This window comes from Moschus berezovskii, chromosome 10, assembly GCF_049115385.1.
Source record: "Moschus berezovskii isolate FMDL1 chromosome 10, NW_MosBer_1.0, whole genome shotgun sequence".
Lineage (NCBI taxonomy): Eukaryota > Metazoa > Chordata > Mammalia > Artiodactyla > Moschidae > Moschus > Moschus berezovskii.
Window position 1 is genome coordinate 66,942,605 of NC_142469.1, and position 20,463 is coordinate 66,963,067.

A 20,463-nucleotide genomic window follows, 5' to 3' on the forward strand; every position below is an offset into this window, starting at 1 on the left:
CTCTTCTGATGTGATGTAATTTAAAGCTTACACAATTAACTATGAAATAGTCTTGCAGAAATATTTAACCTGAACCTAAATAAGCATCTAGACTAATGGTTCTCAAACTTGTTTTTACCAGTATCACCTGGAGATTCTGTTAAAATACAGGTTGCTAAGACTCTGCCCCTGGAGCTTTATTTACAGTTAAATTCAGGAGATTTGGGAGGAGGCCCAAGAATTTGCATATTTTCCCCGTCAAGTCCCCAGATGATGCTGATGCTGCTGGTTTGGGGACACCACTTTGAGGATTACTGCTCTAGACCTAACTTTCACTTTACAGACATACAGGAACAAGTTAAAAATACCATGAAGAAACTGTCAGACAAATCCAGACTATAAAACATTCGATTAAACAAATGGCTTGGACTCTGTCTGTTAAAAAGTTATTATGGGAACAAACAAGAGCCACAAGAAGAAACCAGGGTCTGTTTTAGATGAAAAGAGACCACGGAGCCCTAACATGTAGTATATAAGCACAAAGTATTCACTGGATCCTAGGTTGGGATTAAAAACAAAAACCAGCTATAAAACACACATATTTTAGGAGAACTGAGAAAATCTGAATATGGACTGCATATTACACAATTAGTGCTACTTTTTGCAGATGTGCAGATGGTATTGTGTAAGGAAGGATGAGATCCTCATTCTCAGTCAATGTGCATTCAACTTTTCTGTATGTATGACCACTTCCAAAATAAAGTTGGAAAAATATAAAAAGATAAACATGATTATATTACTTCAGTGTACAATGGGAAAGGGGGGTCAAAGCACACAGACATAAAAGGGCTGGAAGAAATAAACCCAAATATTAATAGTGCTTTTTCATCATAGTAGGTTCAGAGGTGATTTATTTTCCTTTCCTAGTTTTCATATGTTTTAAAAATGCTCCATAATGGTATATATTATTTTATAATCAGAAGCAATTTAAACATGCTGTTACAAATTTTTAAGTCAATGGCTTTCAAGAAATCACATAAAGTGATCACAATGGGCAGAAGACCTAAATAGACATTTCTGCAAAGAAGACATGCAGGTAGCCAGGAGGCACATGAAAAGATGGTCAACACCACTAAAAATGAGAAAAATGCAAATCAAAACTACACTGAGGTATCACCTCACACCAGTCAGAATGGCCAACATCAAAAATCTACAAACAATAAACGCTGGAGAAGGTGTGGAGAAAAGGGAGCCCTCCTACACTGTTGATGGGAACGTGAACTGAAGTATCCACTACGGAGAATAGCATAGAGGTTCCTTACAAAACTAAAACTAGACCTATCATCAGTTTAGTTCAATTCAGTCGCTCAGTCAGGTCCGACTCTTTGCAACCCCATGGACTGCAGCACGCCAGGCTTCCCCGTCCATTGCCAACTCCTGGAGTTTACTCAAACTCGTTCATTGAGTTGGTGATGCCATCCAACTATCTCATTCTCTGTCATCCCCTTCTCCCGCCTTCAATCTTTCCCAGCATCAGGGTCTTTTCTAATGAGTCAGTTCTTCGCATCAGGTGGCCAAAGTATTGAAAATTCAGCATCAGTCCTTCCAATGAACACCCAGAACTGATCTCCTTTAGGATGGACTGGTTGGATCTCCTTGCTGTCCAAGGGACTCTCAAGAGTCTTCTCGAACACCACAGTTCAAAAGCATCAATTCTTTAGTGCCCAGCTTTCTTTATAGTTCAACTCTCACATCCATACATGACTACTAGAAAAAACGTAGCTTTGACTAGATGGACATTTGTTGGCAAAGTAACGTCTCTGTTTCTTAATATGCTGTCTAAGTTGGTCATAACTTTTCTTCCAAGGAGCAAGCATCTTTTAATTTCATGGCTGCAGTCACCATCAGCAGTGATTTGGAGCCCAAAAAAATAGTCTGTCACTGTTTCCACTGTTACCCCATCTATTTCCCATGAAGTGATGGGACCAGATGCCATGATCTTAGTTTTCTGTATGTTGAGTTTTAAGCCAACTTTTTCACTCTCCTCTTTCACTTTCATCAAGAGGCTTTTTAGTTCTTCTTCGCTTTCTGCTATAAGGGTGGCATCATCTGCATATCTGAGGTTATGGATATTTCTCCCAGCAATCTTGAAAAATTGCCAGGAGATCTACCATACGACCCAGCAATCCCACTCCTGGGTATACACCTGAAGAAACCATAATTCCAAAAGATACATGCACCCCAATATTCACTGCATCAGTGTTTACAACAGTCAGGACATGAAAGTAATCTAAATGTCCATCAATAGAGGAATGGATAAAGAAGATGCAGTATATATATACGACGAAATATTACTCAACCGTGAAAAAGAATGAAATTGTACCATTTGCAGAGATGTGGATGGACCTAGAGACTGTCATGCAAAATGAGTCAGAAAAAGAAAAATATTCTCTATTTTAATGCATATATATGGAATCGAGAAAAACAGTACAGATGAACCTATTTGCAGGGCAAGAATAGAGATACAGAGAACAAATGTATGGATGCAAGGGAGGAAGAGGAGGTAGGATGAATTGAGATTAGATTTACACATATATATACACTACTATGTATGGAGAAGGAAATGGCAACTGAAACTCCAATACTTTGGCCACCTCATGCGAAAAGTTGACTCACTGGAAAAGACTCTGATGCTGGGAGGGATTGGGGGCAGGAGGAGAAGGGGACGACAGAGAATGAGATGGCTGGATGGCATCACCGACTTGATGGACATGAGTTTGAGTGAACTCCGGGAGTTGGTGATGGACAGGGAGGCCTGGCGTGCTGTGATTCATGGGGTTGCAAAGAGTTGGACACGACTGAGCGACTGAACTGAATGTATGGAGAAGGAATGGTAACCCACTCCAGTATTCTTGCCTAGAGAGTCCCGTGGACAGAGGAGCCTGGTGGGCTACAGTCCATGGAGTTTCAAGAATTGGACACAACTAAGCAACTAAACCTACCTACCTATACTACTACGTATAAAACAGATAACTGATGAGTGTAGCCCAGGGAACTCTACTCAATGCTCTGTGGTGACCTAAATGGGAGGGAAATCCAAAAAAGAGGGGATATATGTATATGTATGACTGAGTCACTTTGCTGTACAGCAGAAACTGTATTATATTATGGTTTATTATAATATTATACACAATATTATAAAGCAACTATACGCCAATAAAATTTTTTTTTTTTAAAAAAGAAAGAAATCACAATGGCTTTAAAGAAAACACAGGCCTCTTCTCTGACAGTCTGCCCGACATGCTCAGGGTAGAGTTTGCAGGACAGACAGGCGTGCTGAGGTCTCCGATTTCATTTTCTGCCAGAACACTGCATCATGAGGAGAATGGCGACCACTTACTTGGTGCTGGGTCTTATTCTCCATGTGCCCCAGCTTCACGTTCATCTTATCCTGAACTGACACCAGCTCTGCTTTGATCTCCTCCACAGTTGCTTCCAGCTGATTCTCCAGCTTGTTGATCAAGGGTTCACACCGACAGCCATTTATTGGCGCCTAAGAGGAAAGCCAGAAAGGAATCCATTCAACCCATTTATCCCTTGGTACCCATCCTGTGTTGGTCAGTACACCTGGGGGACACACATGATGGAGGAGACCCACCCCTGTGGTAACTCTGGACTGTTTAACAAGCCAAGTCTATGGGGCTGGTAAATGCTGAGAAGATTCAGAGAGGGCCACATACAGTCCCAGTCCTCAGCTGGCTTTGTGTGTGTGTGTGTGCACTCCACGCAGCTTGTAAGATCTTAGTTCCCAGATAAGGGATCAAACCCAGGCCCCTGGCAGTGAAAGCAACAAGTCCTACCCACTGGACTGCCAAGGAACTCCTTCAAGCTGCTTTTATCCTTTCTCTGGTATCAAGATTATCTGGTCACCTAAGGATGGTGCTGGAGAAAACTCTTGAGAGTCCCTTGGACTGCAAGGAGATCAAACCAGTCCATCCTAATGGAAATGAACCCTGATGACTGATGCTAAAGCTCCAACACTTTGGCCACCTGATGCAAAGAGTCGATTCATTGCAAAAGATCCTGATGCTGGGAAAGATTGAAGGCAAAGGAGAAGAGTGTAACAGAGGATGAAATGGTTCGATGGCATCACTGATTCAATGGACATGAACTTGGGCAAGCTCCCAGAGACAGTCAGGGACAGGGAGGCCTGGTGTGCTGCAGTCCATCAGGTCAGAGTCAGACATGACTTAGCGACTGAACAAGGCTGGTGCAGAAAACCTTGTAACATCCCTTGGCTCACCAGGCCTAAGCAGCAAGAGGGTACTGTACTATTTAGGTGGGAAGGGCCAGCTGGCTTATCATCAAAGCTCCTGCCTTCTGTAGTCACTGCCTATAGTGGATATTAGCCTCCAGCAACAGGGTTACACAGACTCCTTGCTTGCAGCCCTTGGTCCTGTCCTGACAGGGCCCAGCAGGTACCTGCATCACTTTGCCGTCCTTGCCCCGGTACAGCGTGTAGAGCTGGTATGCTCTGAACTCATGCGGAGGGGGCGGGGGCGAGCAGCGATGCCTGGGCCTCTTTTTAGGGTGATTGTGAGCGTGCACGTTCTTCTGCTGTCCGGGCTGCTGGTCTGCTGGAGGGGTGGGGTCAGAAAACGCTGACACCTGTGGGAGAGGAGGAGACCGCCGCTGTGAGCATGTGACATCTGCGAGCCTGACACCCAGCCAGCGGCCCCCACCCGGCCCACCACGCTCTCTGGCAGCGTTCTGCTCTAGGGACCACATGCCAAGGGAGCTGTCACACGCTAACCCTGTGTCTGCAGCTGGCCAGGGCCAATTTCTGCGCTCTGGCTCCAAAGCAGCAAGCAAGCCAAGTGAAGTGGCTTTTTAACTGCTGGGCATGACGCTATTTCAGGGCCCTCCGCCAGCCCACCTCCCAGCCCTCTCGGCGGCTCTCACGTGCCTCCTGACCTTGGGTCTTGACTTTCTCTGCCTGCTGTCCTTTGCTCTGGGCTCCGGGGAGGCAGACAGGACATCTTCTCTGGCCTCTTCTTTCCTGGGTGCAGCCTGTTCACTGCTATGGGTGTCTCCTGCCGAGACACTTCCCTACAGAGGGGGAGAAACAAACCCAGACACCTCCTCTATTGGACCCCTCAGGCTTATTCCATCATGGCATAACATTTCCCAGACTCCATCCACTTAAAGGACCCCTGGGAATTGTTAAAAAATGACAAATTCCAGACACAGGGAACACTGCTTGTGATTCTAACTGAACACCTGTGCTTTTCCTGGGGAGTTGAATATTTGTCTTTTTATTTATTAGGTGCCAAACTAGATATCACCGTGGGTCTCATTCTGTGTTTTAGAACTTCAGGAAGCTAGCACACATGAAACATTTCAGCATTAGAGGTTTTTTTAATCTTTTCAACAAAAAGACAACCCCACCCATTCTTTGAACTTGGACCCTCACAATTCATAGAGGAGAATGAGAACCCTTTGAAATGAAGGGGGAAAAAAATCACCATTTCTAGTCCTTTTGAGAATGTTTACAAGTTAACATGTAGAATTCATACACAGAAACGTAATGAAAGTTACAATGCTTTAACCCTGGAAATTGATAAGATTCTCAAATGGACAGAGAAACAAGTACTTGGTATAAAATTTTATGTCCCCAAAATTGTCTCTAACTCCTAGACTTCTTCCCTCTGGGGGAGCTAAAAGGCATGGTTCATTGCAGAGCTGCCAAGTAGTTGTGCAAGCTGTTCACTGCACAAAGGCACGAAGCCGAGGGCATGAGTGAGTCAGAGCTGAAGTCCAACTCCGGCTCTTCTCACCATAAATGCCTTGTGCTGGGCTGATCTGTCCAGGAGGCATCTTTTTCTAATTTGCATGACGAGCCATGTGGGCTAGCACTGCCTTGGTTTATTCCCTAAGAGGAAACAGAGGCAGCAAGCTATGCCAGTGGTCCTCCAATTTTAGTCCAGACTGAAATCACCTGGAGAGCTTGTTCAACCACAGATTGCTGGGCCCCACCTCAGAGTTTCTGATCCAGTGGGTCTGAGGTAAGGCCCCGAAATCGGCATTGCTAACAAGGTCCCAGGTGACAAGTGGATCCCCATTTTGCAAACCACTGCTCTACATGACGGAGGGTGTGCTGTCAGAGGCAGTGCTGTCCACATGGAAGTGACGAGGCCACAGAGGCTCAGGGCTCGCAAATACATGGGGTGTTAGAAAAGACCAGTGGCATGCGGGCCAAAGCCTGAAATCTTGGGAGAGTGGAAGACAAGAGGCCGGAAGGAAAGACAAGCTCTGAAGGACCCAGCAGGAAGGAGAGACCGAGGCGGGCCCAGAGGAGGCAGGGAGACAGTTTCCCACCCGCAGGTGGGCGGGAGGGCCGCCCCCCACCTTGCTTTGTGCCACCTCATCTCTCGGCACAGACTGAGCTCTCCTCTCTTCCTTGAGCCTCTCTCTCTTTTTCCTCAGGCTTCGCCCACGACTGAAGCGCAAGACCTGAAGGAGGCAAGAGGCATCGTTACAAACTACTGGTGTGCGCGGACCTGACGGCGCCTCCAGCGGAGCCGGGGAGACCACATCAAACAAGTGCCTCTGGACCACCTGCTGTGTCCCCTACACCCTGTGCTGGGCACATAGGGTCCCAGAGATGCAAGGGCATCATTCCTGACCTTGAGGAGCTCACGGTCTACAATAACACTAACAGGCACGTAGTGCTGGGCCAGGGCCGCCATGTAGGTGTGAGCAGGTTGTGCGCTGCTCAACTCCAGGAAGCACCACTCACACAGTCAAGGACAGGAACAGCATCCCCTGGAGTTGTGCAATGTGGCAGCCCTATGCCAGGCACAGTCTGTCTTGGGATACAGGGCCTGATCTAGCCCATCAGACTTCCTTCTTGGCCGAATTGTATCCAAGTCATATTCAAATAGAACTTTCATTGAAATATAACTCAGATGCACCTGCGAGCCATAGTACCAGCCATGGGGCTGGAGTCTCTTCCCCCAGAAGCAGCCTTTGGTCAGCCCCTTCGAGTGCAGAGACATGGAAGGGACACAAGCAAGTACATGTGGGGCCCTGCAAACTGAAGCCTAGCAGCAAGTTGGAGATCTTCAAGCAAGTTATTTGACCTTTCTATGCTCTGGCTTCAGGCACACCTGGTCCATCGGTCACTGTCAGGTGTTTCCCACCTGCCTGGGGGCCTTAGAGTCGTTTAGTTGGCAGAAAGGCTTCTAAGCAAACACAAAACACAGATCTTTGAGCTGGTGGAAACCTTCAGTCTCTGGCTCAGCCCCACACCCTTCTCCTCCAGACTCCCTACTCCTAGTTCCAGGGTTCACTCCCTTTAAAAAACCAAAGGAGGTCCAGAAGTCGGAAGCACTTTCACGGTCACACTCTTTCTGCAATAAAACAGTATTTTATTGTTTTATAGATAGACAAGTGTTCTCTGAAATTCAGCCTAGTGATTTTCATCTTAAGGTCAGACTTTCTTCTTGTGTTCATTAAATTCAAGTGACACATTATAGGACAAAAAAAAAAAAAAAAAAACAACACCCTCAACAGGCAGTGGGTACCACCTAAATGGAAAATATATGCCTGCAGCTGAACAGAATTTTTAAATTATATTCTCATCCCCTAAGGGCTAAAAGTGCCAGGGACCCCTGTGTCCATAAGGTTAAGATTATTTTCATAATATTACAACAACACTGGCGTTTTTCATTCTCGTTCTCTCATGAGTGTACTGTGGTGTTTGTCAGAAGCTACATAAGTGATATTACAATAGATTGCATGCAGAAATAAAAGATGGCAGAATTCTGATCTAAGTAAGACAATAAGATGTGCAAAAAATGTTCAACAATTCTACACTCAATTTTTGTTTTGAAAAGTATTCATTTGCAAAATGATGCTATTTATGCTATTACAAAATGGATTTACTTTCTAATGATAAAGTATTTAATATTTCTCAACTTTATTTTCAATTGGTAACTACTGATAGATATAAACTCACGTACATAAAGTTCATTATGGGCCTCCATAACATTGAAGAAAAGTTAAAGGGCCTTTAGACAAAAAAGGTCTGAGAACCAGTGTCCTAAGCTAAATTTAGACTCAGTAGGAAGTCGAGTCAGATGAAAAGAAGCAACTAGTGCCCGCTGCTCATCTGCTTTATGGACACTTACAGCAGGACACAGCTCCAGAATCAGCCTAAAAGTCACTTTCTGAAGCATCTGTGAACCACATCAGCCAAAAATGAGAAGTAACATTCAGTTCACCAAACACAAAATAATCAGAAAAATTCCCTCCACTGACCACATTATTAGCCAGTGACAACTCTGCATGGCTTGCAGCCTTTCTCAGAGAACTATATCATCCACCCGGATCATCAGTCTTCTCCCCCTCATAGAAATCAGGGAATATTAATCTTAAAGTCTCAGAAGGAAATACCCTCTTAGTACTGCTGTGAACCATCAAAATCCATGATCAATAAGGTGCCAGGACAAGGGAATTTCTCATTTCAGATAAGACAAACACTGAGGCCATTTCTGTAACTACAGATCAACAGAATAGTATGCATACAATTTTATGCATATTCCAAAGCTTTTACTTTGCACTGAAAAATAAGGGTTAGTACATACAATTATGTAAAAAAAAAAAGAAATGAAAAAACTTTTTTTAAAAATTCTATTTATTTGCTATTCAGTATGGGTGTGAAAAATCTTGCTTTAGCCTTTTAAAAAAATATATTATTTATTTGGCTGCACTGGCTCTTATTTGTGACATGCGGGATCTAGTTTCCTGACCAGGGATCAAACCCGGCCCTCCTGCAATGTGAGTGCGGGGTCTTAGCCCCTGGATCACCAGGAAGTCCCAAGCCATTTTTTTAAATGGTAAAGGCTAAAGGAGAAGGCAATGGCAAGCCACTCCAGTACTATTGCCTAGAAAATCCCATGGATGGAGGAGCCTGGTAGGCTGCAGTCCGTGGGGTCGCTAAGGGTCGGACACGACTGAGCGACTTCACTTTCACTTTTCACTTCAGCACATTGGAGAAGGAAATGGCAACCCACTCCAGTGTTCTTGCCTGGAGAATCCCAGGGATGGGGGAGCCTGGTGGGCTTCCGTCTATGGGGTCACACAGAGTCGGACACGACTGAAGTGACTTAGCAGTAGCAAAGGAGAACCCATACAGGAAAACAGTTCACAAGTGAGCTTTATCCCTGGGAATCCAGATCCCTGGGCTCTAGGAGATAAATAAAGACACATCAGTCCTTGTGTGCCAGGGGGATCCTCCACCCCACAAGACTTGATGGTCTTCATATGGCTGAGAATTGGGCTGGCTGTCCATTAAACTGCCAGACTCTGAAACGCAGGTAACTGTGATGGATTCTAACACTTATACAGCACCCTGTCCTGTTTGATCCAGGAGAGGCTAGCATTTTTCTATCAGGATTCTGGAGGTGATTATGCTGAGAATTTGTTTGCAAACAGCTAGACAAAGGTGGAGCCTTTTTCTGAAGGAGCATCCGACTCATACCTTTCAGGGGCTTTGTGGATCTCCAGACCCCACTGAAAAGGACTTATTTCATGGGCAAGAGGGTGATCGATTCTGCAGGAAATAAAATCTTAACTACTTCCAGAAACTGCTAGTTACATCAGGCATGTTTTTAACACATAGATGGAATCAAGGCCACCCAGAACCCGAGGTTGGCTGGGCCTGGGCAACACCTGGGGTCCAGGCTGTCCCTTTGGCTCCCCTAGACTTTGCCTTCTTGCAGCATTAGCCAGAATAAGGTGGAAAACCAATCACTGTTTGCTGTAAAGGAACAGAGTAGCTCCAACTGGGAAATAACCAAAATGTCTAACATTGTGGAAATGGTTTAATACTGGTCAGCAACCAGAAAAGAATATTATGCTTCCATTATGATAAATAATTGTGAAGACTGAAGAACAGTTTCCGATCATAGATAGGATAAAGGGAAGAATACAAAGGGGGATATAAATAGTAGGCACAGCTATATAAACATTATGTATCTGTGGAAGGTAATATAAACAAAGCTATTTCAGGGTGCTGAAATCATAAATATCTTATAAATTATCATGATTAAATTTCTGACTTAGATGGTTTCAACCTCAAATATCAGTCATCTATTAAAATTGAATGATGGCCAATATATGATCATGCAATATTTAAGTAAAAAGAGTACAACTGTACCGTACTCAACTGCCTCTAGTGGACATATATGGCTGCCCAGACATATGCCCATTCCCACCTTTCTCTGGGAAATACCTCTTGTAACCATGTGGTCAGACAGACGCCACCATCTCCCTAAAGCACCTCTGTCCCACTTGTTTTGGGCATCTGCCCCAAGCTCCCAATCATGACCTTCTCCTATGATGTTTTATTGTTTTCATTTTTCGGCTGCACCGCACACTCTATGGGACCTTCATTCCCCTACCAAGGATCAAACCCACGTGCCCTGCACTGGAACAGAGTCTTAACCACTGGAACACCAGGGAAGTCTCTCCTACATTTTAAACTGGTACTTTTCTCTGGCTGGGAAATTATGATCCAGGAAACTGGTTGTGACAATGATCCAGCCACAGAGAGGAAATGATGCCCATGTATGAGAACAGCCTGCTGGGCCTGAAGTCTATGGTTCCAGTTTCCTGGAGGCTCACGTGGATTCCTACGTTTCCCACTACCTGCTCAGGAAACCCTTACATAAGGTGGTTTGATCTGGCTTCAGTAGATCACAACCCAAGGAATCCCAACAACTCTGCAGCCCCCACATAATCAATACAAGGGAAAATGCAGCAGATCCTACCTGGGGCGCTTTAGTGAGGAGGAGAGCAACTTCCGGATTATTGTGGTAGCGGGCAGTCTCCAGCGGAGTCCGGCCTGCCTAAGGAAAGGCACAGGGAGGACCAGTGAGTATGGGACTCCAGCCGGGGATACGCACAGGCCAGCCGGGACAGTCATTTCTGGTAACATCTACTTGCCAGTTTACTTAAGACACCCCTGACCCTTTTCATGTCAGGACGTGCTCACTGAATTATCTGAAGACGGGCCCTCGGGGTTTGTAACTCTTGAGAGCAGGGTTCCCTTGAGTCCACCCCCTCGGGCCCCAGGGGTCGTGGGGTCGACACGCTGCAGCTCTTTCAGAGTGAGGCTGTGTGCTCCGAGTTCACAGGAGGTGAGGCGGCCACAGCATACCCTGACCCGAAAGGGGTGGGAACGGCTTCAGAAACCTTGGCTGCAACTCCACTTACATTATTGACGATGGTCCCATCTGCTCCGGCTTCCAGCAAGATTTTAACCACCTTCTTGTGATTTAGGGCAGCGGCAATATGAAGTGCCGTGTCTCCAGCCTGGAATCCATCAGAAGAAAGCCCTCTAAACCCCATGGGATCGTGGCCGCAGCCCTCCAGCTTTTTATCCCATGACTTGGTGGTGGCTTTTCAAAGTTAAACTCAAATTTGCCTTAGACTGACAAGTGACCCTTGGCTAAAGTGCTATGTGATTCTTTTTATTATTTCTTTAAAATATTTCTTTTAACTCATACTTTATTTTTTAAATTATTTTATTGAAGTATAATTGACTTATAATGTATTCAGTTCAGTTCAGTCGCTCAGTCGTGTCCAACTCTCCGCGACCCCATGAATCACAGCACGCCAGGCCTCCCTGTCTATCACCAACTCCCGGAGTTCACTCAAACTCATGTCCACAGAGTCGGTGATGCCATCCAGCCATCTCATTCTCTGTTCGTCCCCTTCTCCTCCCGCTCCCAACCTTTCCCAGCATCAGAGTCTTTTCCAGTGAGTCAACCCTTAAGTTCTACTATATAGCAATGTAATATATTTTTATGTCCTTTTCCATTATGGTTTATCACAGGATGTCTGTGGACATGAGTTTGAGTGAACTCCGGGAGTTGTTGATGGACAGGGAGGCCTGGCGTGCCGTGATTCATGGGGTCGCGGAGAGTCGGACACGACTGAGCGACTGAACTGAACTGAACTGAACTGTGCTATAGAGTAGGATCCTGTTATTTAAATGTGGTTCTTTTTTAAAAGAGATCTTGGGGACTGAATGAACCACACACAAATACCACATTCCTTTCTGAATGGGATGGCAGGAATCACAGGACAGGATTAAGTGCAGGGGGACAAAGCATTGCTGGGCCTGGGATACTGGGAATGGTAGGCCCTGACCTTACACAAAGGCAGGATCTCAGCCATGTATTTTAAATATTTCTTTTAACTCATACTTTTTAAAATTTTTACTTTAAAAGGTAGCTCTGGATCCTGTCTGTCTGCCCTGGCAGGGGATGGGCAGAGAACCCCTTGGTTTCGGAGCTAGAATGAGCAGGAGCTTCTAAGGTAGCTACTTCTACAGGCCCCAGAGTAATAGCCCAGCCCTGCAGCCACCCTTAGGGATGTGAAAGGGCCACTGGGATCATCCTACAGGCCAGGGAGTTTTCTGTTTGGGTGGAGTCACTGAAGATAGCGTTCATTTAACACCAGCTGTTTTCAACTCCTTACCAGATTTAGCCAATACTTTATTTTTTACAAAAAGCATTTCAGACAATCAAAGGAGGATATGAACAGATGCAGCTTGGTGGGCCAATTCCAAATGCAAATATTGGTTTTAATTCCCAAACTGGATGACATAAATAAGTCAGATGCATACAGAAGTGAAATCACTCATTCATTCCTGGCAGGTGATCAAGTATGAAAATCCAGCGACCCTCGGGCCTCCTTCCCTGGTAGTTGTATGTTAGGGGAAGTTCTGGAGCTGTGGTTTCCAGTCTCCGCTGCTCACTGGAATCAGCTGGGAAGCTTTATAAACTACTGACGCCGGAGTCCCACCCAGACATTGACTTAATTGGCCTGGAGCATGGATAGGGCATTATGATTTTTCAAAGCTCCCAGGTAATTGAAACGTGCCTCCCAGGTTGAGAAGCACTGGTTGGTGAGGGCTGTGTTGCAGTAATCTGACAAACTAGAATCCACGGGGAGACTGTAGAATGACAGACTTTAGCTATTAGGTCAATGGTTCTCAATCCTGTCTGCACACTCAGGCATGGGATCTTCCAGGCAAGAATACTGGAGTGGGTTGCCATTTCCTTCTCCAGGGGAACTTCCCAACCCAGGAACTGAATCCTCGTCTCCTATATTGCAGGAAGTCTCCTGCACTGCAGGCAGATTCTTTACTGACCAGAGTCACCAGGGAAGCCCACACTTAGACCAGGAGCTTTAAAAAAAATACTGTTTCCTGGACCTCACCCCCAGGTGTTCTGGTCATTTACACTGGGGTGGGATTCAGGAATGGTATATTTAAATTCCCTTTTGATCCCAATATGCAGCCAGGGTCAGTAATCACCATTATAGGGTTTAAATCTGAATCATGATTTTTTAAATTTCAGATTTATGCACCCAAACTCAGAAAAGCCAAACAATGCATCAGTTAGGTATAGGTTTCAATAAATAATAAGACAACTTTTAAAAATCCAAAAGACTATTGCAAAATCACATTTCCACAGAACACTGTAATAACCAACAGCTTTATTTCAAAACCCCACTACACGGTGTAGATACTGACCATGCACCGAACTTTACAGAAACAAGAGACTCCATCAGCTCAGCTCACATAAAGGTGGCGGTGCAAGGAACAGAACTCAGGAATCACAACACTGAAAGCCCTTGCTTACTTACAAAGCCACTCTTCCTTGTGGGTTTTTTTTTTTTTTTTAATCATACTAACAACAAAACCCACCCCAAGAAGTTCCAAAAATGTTCACTACTCAAATGCGGTGATATGCACTGGAATGACAGAGCACACTTTCTCCAGAACACCAGATAAACCAGGGCCACAGGAAATCTGTGGTTCCTTCAAAGGCCAGCACTGGCCGAGTCCCATACCGGGAGAAGGCACCACCTCCCAGCAACCTCTGTCCCCGCTGGTGCTAGCGCACCTGCCTGTGACCATGGGGAGAACACACGCACTGACCTGGTTCTTTTCATGGACAGAACAGAAAGCACTGAGGAGGAGCTTAATGATGGGCAAGTGATTATAGCGTGCGGCAACGTGCAAACAGGTGTCGCCCGCCTGCGGACAGAAATCACACTCTAAGCACGGTCTGAGCAGTTACAAAACAGAAAATTAAAACAAAACTACCATTCAAAAGCTAGCAGACTAGCATATATTCCTCACAGGGTAATGGCCTGAATGACAAGCATCTCCTTTATCAGAGGTGCTCACTCCACGACTTGCAGCCCTTTCCTGTGTGCAGCTCTCTTTCCCACCACGCAGACTCTGTCTATGGTTTCAGGTCCTGGATGCCTGCTGCCCAAGAGACCTTCGCCAAAACTGAGAGGCTCTGCCTAGCAGGCACTTACTAAGACTCCACTGACCACTGCCTCTCCTACAACCCAAAGACTCTGGGTTACACTGCCTAAGATCTCTAGCATTGCTTTGGAAATGAGACTTTCCCCATCACAGATCCATCGTGGCTGAATGGACTAAGAAAGTGGGATGAGTTGCTGGATTTTAAGATTACGTGCTCTAAAAAATTCAAATGCATCCCATTTCTAGCAGTACCCCAGGATCCCATGGGGAGCAATGCAGTCTAGGGAGCTGATGAGGAAGCACACAGTGGGCATAAAAAAGGACATTCAGAAAAACTCAGGAGCAGGGTCTTCCTTGTTGGTCCCAGGCCAAAGTGCTCCCAGAGAGAAAACAAGAGAACTGGAGACAATGTCGTGACATTTTGCGGAGCTCCCCTGACTTCTCATTTGAGCTCTGGTTCTGTCTAGAGATGGTGACACTTCAGCATGACCTTTTCCTCTGGACTAAGAAGGAACCAAGCTCAAAGCTGAAGTTCAGAGCATTCTCAGGACCACTTTAGATAAGCCTGTCCCCAATCAGGGAACCCCAGCTAAAAGCCCTTTATTTTTGGCCATGGTGCACAGCCTGTAGGACTTGGTTCCCCAACCAGGGATCAAATCCGTGCCCCTTGCAGTGGAAGCACAGTCCTAACCACTGGACCACCAGGGAAGTTGCCCGGCCAAAGTCATTTTTGAGAGAAGCCTCAGATTCTCTTGCCACGTGGCATGGGCTTCATGAAGGAAATGCAGTTTCCGTAGAGGGAAGGGGGATGCCCGTGGGACCTCTCAGGTCAGCTACTGATCATCAGCTCATCCCAAGGATGCCTCAGGGACAGATTTGTAGATGCTGGGCATGGAGCATCAGACAGCCTCCCTAGTACAGCATCAGCCGGTATTTACTAAGAGTGCAACACTGTGTGGGCAGAGGCTTCCTGAAAACAATTACTCATTCTTAGACCCACTTGCTAGACACCTGCTGTACAAAAGGATAAAACAGACCGAGAGGCTGAGGAGCAAGGGGCAAGCATGGGAGAAAAATCAGTGTTTCCGAGTGCTGATTCCTCTTCCCATTTCCCTAGTGCAGAGGTCCCCAACCTCTGGGCCACGGACTGGTACCTCTTGTCAGATCAGCGGTGGCATTAAAGTGCACAATAAACATAATGCACTTGAATCATCCCCAAACCATCCTCCAACCCTGCCGCCATCCGTGAAAAAATTGTCTTCCATGAAACCCGTCGCTTGAGCCAAAAAGATTGGGGACTGCTGCAAAAGGATCCTTTAGGAATTAGCAACAAATGAATACTTTGATAGTCCCCAAACCCCATTTATTAACAAATTTTAATTTTCTACACATGAATACTCTAGTATAGTATGCTTTCATACTAAAGGCAGCAGAAGAGAATGCAAGAGATGCTATTTTTGTTCACCCACGTTATTTTTGAGGTCGGCGCGGGAGCCGCCCAGCAGAAGGACGCGGGTGCTCTGGGCATGGCTGTTCTGGCAGGCCAGGTGCAGAGCCGTGTTCCCCGCCTGGCAGAGAGGCAAACAGAGGGGAGCACACGTTAGCAACACCTCCTACAGACCGGGCACGCTTACAGGGGGCCAAGATTTATAGGAGTCACTGTTTACGCTATTTTCTGCTCGGTGGATCCAGCTGGGGTACTTCAGAGGCAAGAACATGTAATTGGGAATCCATACCAGCAGAAGAGTCACATGGGTCATAAAACCTTGGTTCCGAGCCCTGGCTCTGCCACTTACCGCTTGCAAGCTACTGGGAAGTGCTCTTAATAAGCACCATCGTGAATTCCTCAGCTGTAAAGTGGAGCATGACCCCTATGTGCTGACACAATGAGGGTTGATTCGGAGTGCTGAGGAGACCATCTTCTTCATGGCAGAGTGCTGGGCACATGCACAAGGCTATTCCTCTTAGTTATAAGAGGAACACGGAACAGCTGTGGACAGCCTACCACTGGAGGTAAAACAGGCCGATTCCAGCAGGCTACAGTAACAGATTTAATTTGCAAACCTCTTCCAAATCTTGGGTTTTTCTTGAAACATCAAAATTTAAACTATGGGCAAGGTCCCACACGACATGCAATACAACTGCATCTATCACTTCCCATACAGATAGAGACCCTCTTGCTTTTGGGAGTCTACCTTCAAGGTCAAATGGCAACCAAAGGTCAGGATCACATACACAGCAATCTTGCAGAAAGACTTCATTGACAAGAAGAGAACTTTCTGAAACTAGGGGAATAAGGCCTGCAAGACTGCTGATAACCCCTAGGAAAGTGACAAGAAAAGCAGGCAACATGATTTGGTGCAAGGATTCGTGAGATTAAACACATAAGCTTTGTGTTTGTTCTGCTGAGCATAAAAGCTGGGTCAGGCCTGCAGTTGTGGGCTCAGAGCTGTCACCCTGTTTATGGCTTTTCCCTGGCCCAGTTCACTCCTCTTTGGATCACACGGCACTGTCTGCCCAGACTTATGGATGGTTTATATTCTTTACCTTTGAAAAGAAGAATGGGTTTTTAAAAACAGAGGAAAGCTGTGTGCTGCAGGGCCATTTACCATCCTTCTCATGACCTTAGCTCTAACCAGCCTGGGCAGGGTCTTTCTTTCCTCACTGCTACCGCCAGGAACTTGGCAAGTTCTGAGCCTGAGAGTTGAGTGAGTTTGTTGGTTATCAAGCCTCAGGTGCAGGCTGGACTCAACTGGAGGACCCTTTCGACAGACCAGTGCATGAATGCAACTCAGTGTTCCCACCCTAGGGGGTGGGGCCAGGCTGTTCATGTGTAGGTGCTTGAAAGGTCTACATTCTGGGATGCATCCCTTCCCTAACTCCAGGCAAAATCAGGACAGCTGGTCATCCCAGGCCTGCTCATCATGTGTGTTTGGTTTTCTCCCCTCTTCTCTCCCCTGCTTTTTTTTTTTTTTAAACTTTCCCAGGAGATTTTAAAGTGCAGCCAGATAGAGAAGCACTGGTAGCTTAGTCCTCCAAAACAAAGGGTCTGCCCACACTTTAAACACTCCATCCCCAAAAAGAAAAAGAAAAAGAAATAAATAAACACTCCATTCCCTGGCAGGGCTCAGGGCTCAGCTTAGTGTAATTCTCAGTACACATAGAGAAGGTTTTCCCAAAGCTGTTGGCTTCCTGGGAGTCACTTAAATATATGCTGAAAAAAAATATGTTAAATATATGTTGAAAAGAAATCTGATGGCTGTACAAATACAACAAAATTTACTTTGTCTATAAGAAAATATCGATCATGCTGAAAAGTATTTGGAGGACGAAAATGAAAAAACATGGGTTAGAATACAGATTGTGGTATAATCACACAGTAGAACATTACTCAGTGATCAAAAGGAATGCCCTAATCATACATGCAATAACACGGAAGGCTCTCCAACCCTTTCCAATGTGGAAAATGAAAGTAGACACAAAAGGCTGCAATGTCAAACCTGAAATTTAAAAAACTGACCTGCTGTATACATAGCAGGCATTTTTCCCACCCTGAGTAATGAGTACTGATTTCCAGACAGGGACTGCTATACTTGGCTGAGTAAGGCCCTTTCTTATGCGATGGAATATTATCCAACCTTTAAAAAGAAATCCTGTCGCTTGCAACAATATGGATGAACCTAGGGGGTGATCTTGCCTGGAGAATCCCAGGGACGGCGGAGCCTGGTGGGCTGCCGTCTATGGGGTCGCACAGAGTCGGACACGACTGAAGCGACTTAGCAGCAGCAGCAGCAGGGGGTGATACACCAAGTGAAATAAGTTAGACAGAAAGACAAATACCCTATTATCTCACTTCTATGTGGACTCTGGAAAAAAAAAAGATGGACTTGTAGAAACAGAGGAGAAAAGTGGCTGCCAGAAGCTGGAGCAGGGGGTGACGGGGGATAAACTTCCAGCTATAAGACGAACAAGGTCTGCGAATCTAACATGTGACATGGGGGCTGCAGCTGATAACAGTGTCTGGGTCTGTAGCCTACAGACTACCGCTGATAACACTGTCCTGTATAATTGAAATTCGCTAATTGTAGAACTTAAATGTTCTCTCACATACACAAAAAGGTAAATAAGTGGGGATGATCGATGTGTTTATTAACCCTTCGTTTCGTTTCGTTCCGTCGCTCAGTCGTGTCCGACTCTATGCGACCCCGTGGACTGTAGCCTACCAGGCTTCTCCGTCCATGGGATTCTCCAGGCAAGAATACTGGAGTGGGTTACCGTTTCCTTCTCCATGGGATCTTCCCGACCCAGAGATCGAACCCTGGTCTCCCGCATTGGAGGCAGACGCCTTAACCTCTGAGCCGCCAGGGAAGCCGCCAGTTTATTAACCCTTGGGAACTATCAAATCATGATATTGTAGACTTTAAATATCTGAGAATTTTATTTGTGGGGAAAAAGAGAAGGACCTTCTAGAGGCTTCCTAGAAGTTGAGGCTGGTGAGCATGTAAGTCCCTCTCCTGGCATGACACCTTACCTCTGCTTCTCTATCTAGAGAGAGAACTCGTGGCTCCCTACACAATATGGGGGGGAGCTTCAGGGGACAGGGCAATGTGGTGAAGTGGATCCAGCTGGGGTAGTTCACAGCTCTAACTGTGTCACAAACGAACCATATGTCTTATAAGACTCAGGTGAGGCCTCCCCATCCATTAACTGGGAACCACCTACTTTGAGTTGGTATAAACTTACCAACTCCTGTTCCAGGCCATGTCCCACCTGGAAGAAATGGAGAGCCACCAGTCCTGTAGGCAGTGAACCAGGCTTTTACTGGAGATGCCACAATGCAGGGCTGGCTGCTTCCCTGAAGACCTCGGCCCATGAGGGAAAACATCTCACCAGTCAGCACAGCACAAAGCTGTGTGCAGTCCTGGGAGATGGAGAAACCCGGCCACCTGACGGGCAGGTCCCCACCCTGAGGGTCAATGGGCAGAAAAGAAATCGGATACCCCTAAGGGAGGCGGTGAAGGAGGAGATGGTAGGCCCACCCTGCAAGCCTGGCAGGCACACGCCAAAGTTGCCCAGAGAGACAATAACAGAGGCTGAGGCTGCTCTGGGGCGGCCCAAGAGAGTGACAGGTGAAGAGCTTTCTGGAAAGTTCCGGAGGAGAAGAGGAGCAGGATGAGAAGGGATAAGACAGATCAGTCCGTCTATTGTGAGGCTTTTGGGCTGATTCAGGGACATGGCAGGGAAGTGGAGGGTGACAGAGGACAGCAGGGAGGGGAGAAGCTGTGGTCCTTTTCTGTCCCCACAGGACGGGGCTGGCTCCCGTGACCACACCCTCATGGACCTACGGGAAAGCAGGGAGAGTCGCAGCCCTACGGGAGCGCTCCAGGAGCTCCAAGCTTTCAATTGCACCAGGTTCCAAGGCCCCGAGCCCTAGTTCTGCTCGGCAAGAGGAAGCTCCCTTAAAGAAGGCGGGCTGGGCCGTCCTCACTGTGACCAAGAGGGTCTCACACCTGCTGGGCCTCACCTTGTTCTTGGCAAGCACGTTGGCTCCAGCTTTAACGAGCAGCTTGGCTGACTGGCTGAAACCGTGCCAGGATGCTTCATGCAGGGCCGTGTTCCCGTCCTAGGGGGCACACAGGAGAGAAAGCCCTGTCACCCAAGCCTGATCCATCTGCTCACCGTCAGCACAGCGCAGGTTATTTTAAGGCCCACCCAGGGGCCTCTCTTGGCTGGGGTTTCTCACCTAAACCACAGAACCCAAGGAGTGATCTAAGTGGCCAGTTTCTTCATTCTCCCAGAAACGGTACCTAACACGGACCACTCCAGACGCACTGTAGCTTTATGATGCACAGTGGATGACTTAAGGCAGTAGGGCTTAAATCTCTCTGGGAACTGGGGTGGTGAAAAAGGCTCCCACGCACCGCTCACGCTGAACAGAAAGCTGCATTGGGAGGCGTGGCGTCCCTCCCCCACCCACCCACACCACCCCAGGAGCTGGCCTTCTCCACTCCTGGCCCCAGAGAGAACCCTGCAAAGATCAGGCAGATGGAGAGTCCAGCTTCAGAAGCTCCAGGGGCCCCTGGGCGGACAAGTGGATTCCATAGCTCTTTTTTCTTTCTCCAAACCTG

The 20,463-nt window shown here is 46.6% G+C and overlaps 1 protein-coding gene across 4 annotated transcripts in view; it reads right to left on the reverse strand.

Annotated features, from left to right (window-relative positions):
* Nucleotides 1-20,463, reverse strand: part of ANKRD6 (ankyrin repeat domain 6) — a 183,114-nt gene that overhangs the window by 7,622 nt on the left and 155,029 nt on the right. For 2 of the 4 annotated variants that reach the window (XM_055433191.2, XM_055433189.2), the window contains 9 exons: nucleotides 19,860-19,958; nucleotides 15,805-15,903; nucleotides 13,997-14,095; nucleotides 11,260-11,358; nucleotides 10,815-10,892; nucleotides 6,388-6,492; nucleotides 4,954-5,088; nucleotides 4,462-4,647; nucleotides 3,380-3,532 (listed from right to left, as the gene is read on the reverse strand). In XM_055433191.2, coding sequence (XP_055289166.2) covers nucleotides 3,380-3,532; nucleotides 4,462-4,647; nucleotides 4,954-5,088; nucleotides 6,388-6,492; nucleotides 10,815-10,892; nucleotides 11,260-11,358; nucleotides 13,997-14,095; nucleotides 15,805-15,903; nucleotides 19,860-19,958 — 1,053 coding nt within the window. The remainder of the gene's footprint in view (nucleotides 1-3,379; nucleotides 3,533-4,461; nucleotides 4,648-4,953; nucleotides 5,089-6,387; nucleotides 6,493-10,814; nucleotides 10,893-11,259; nucleotides 11,359-13,996; nucleotides 14,096-15,804; nucleotides 15,904-19,859; nucleotides 19,959-20,463) is intronic. The other 2 variants (XM_055433192.2, XM_055433194.2) reach the window with 2 other exon arrangements.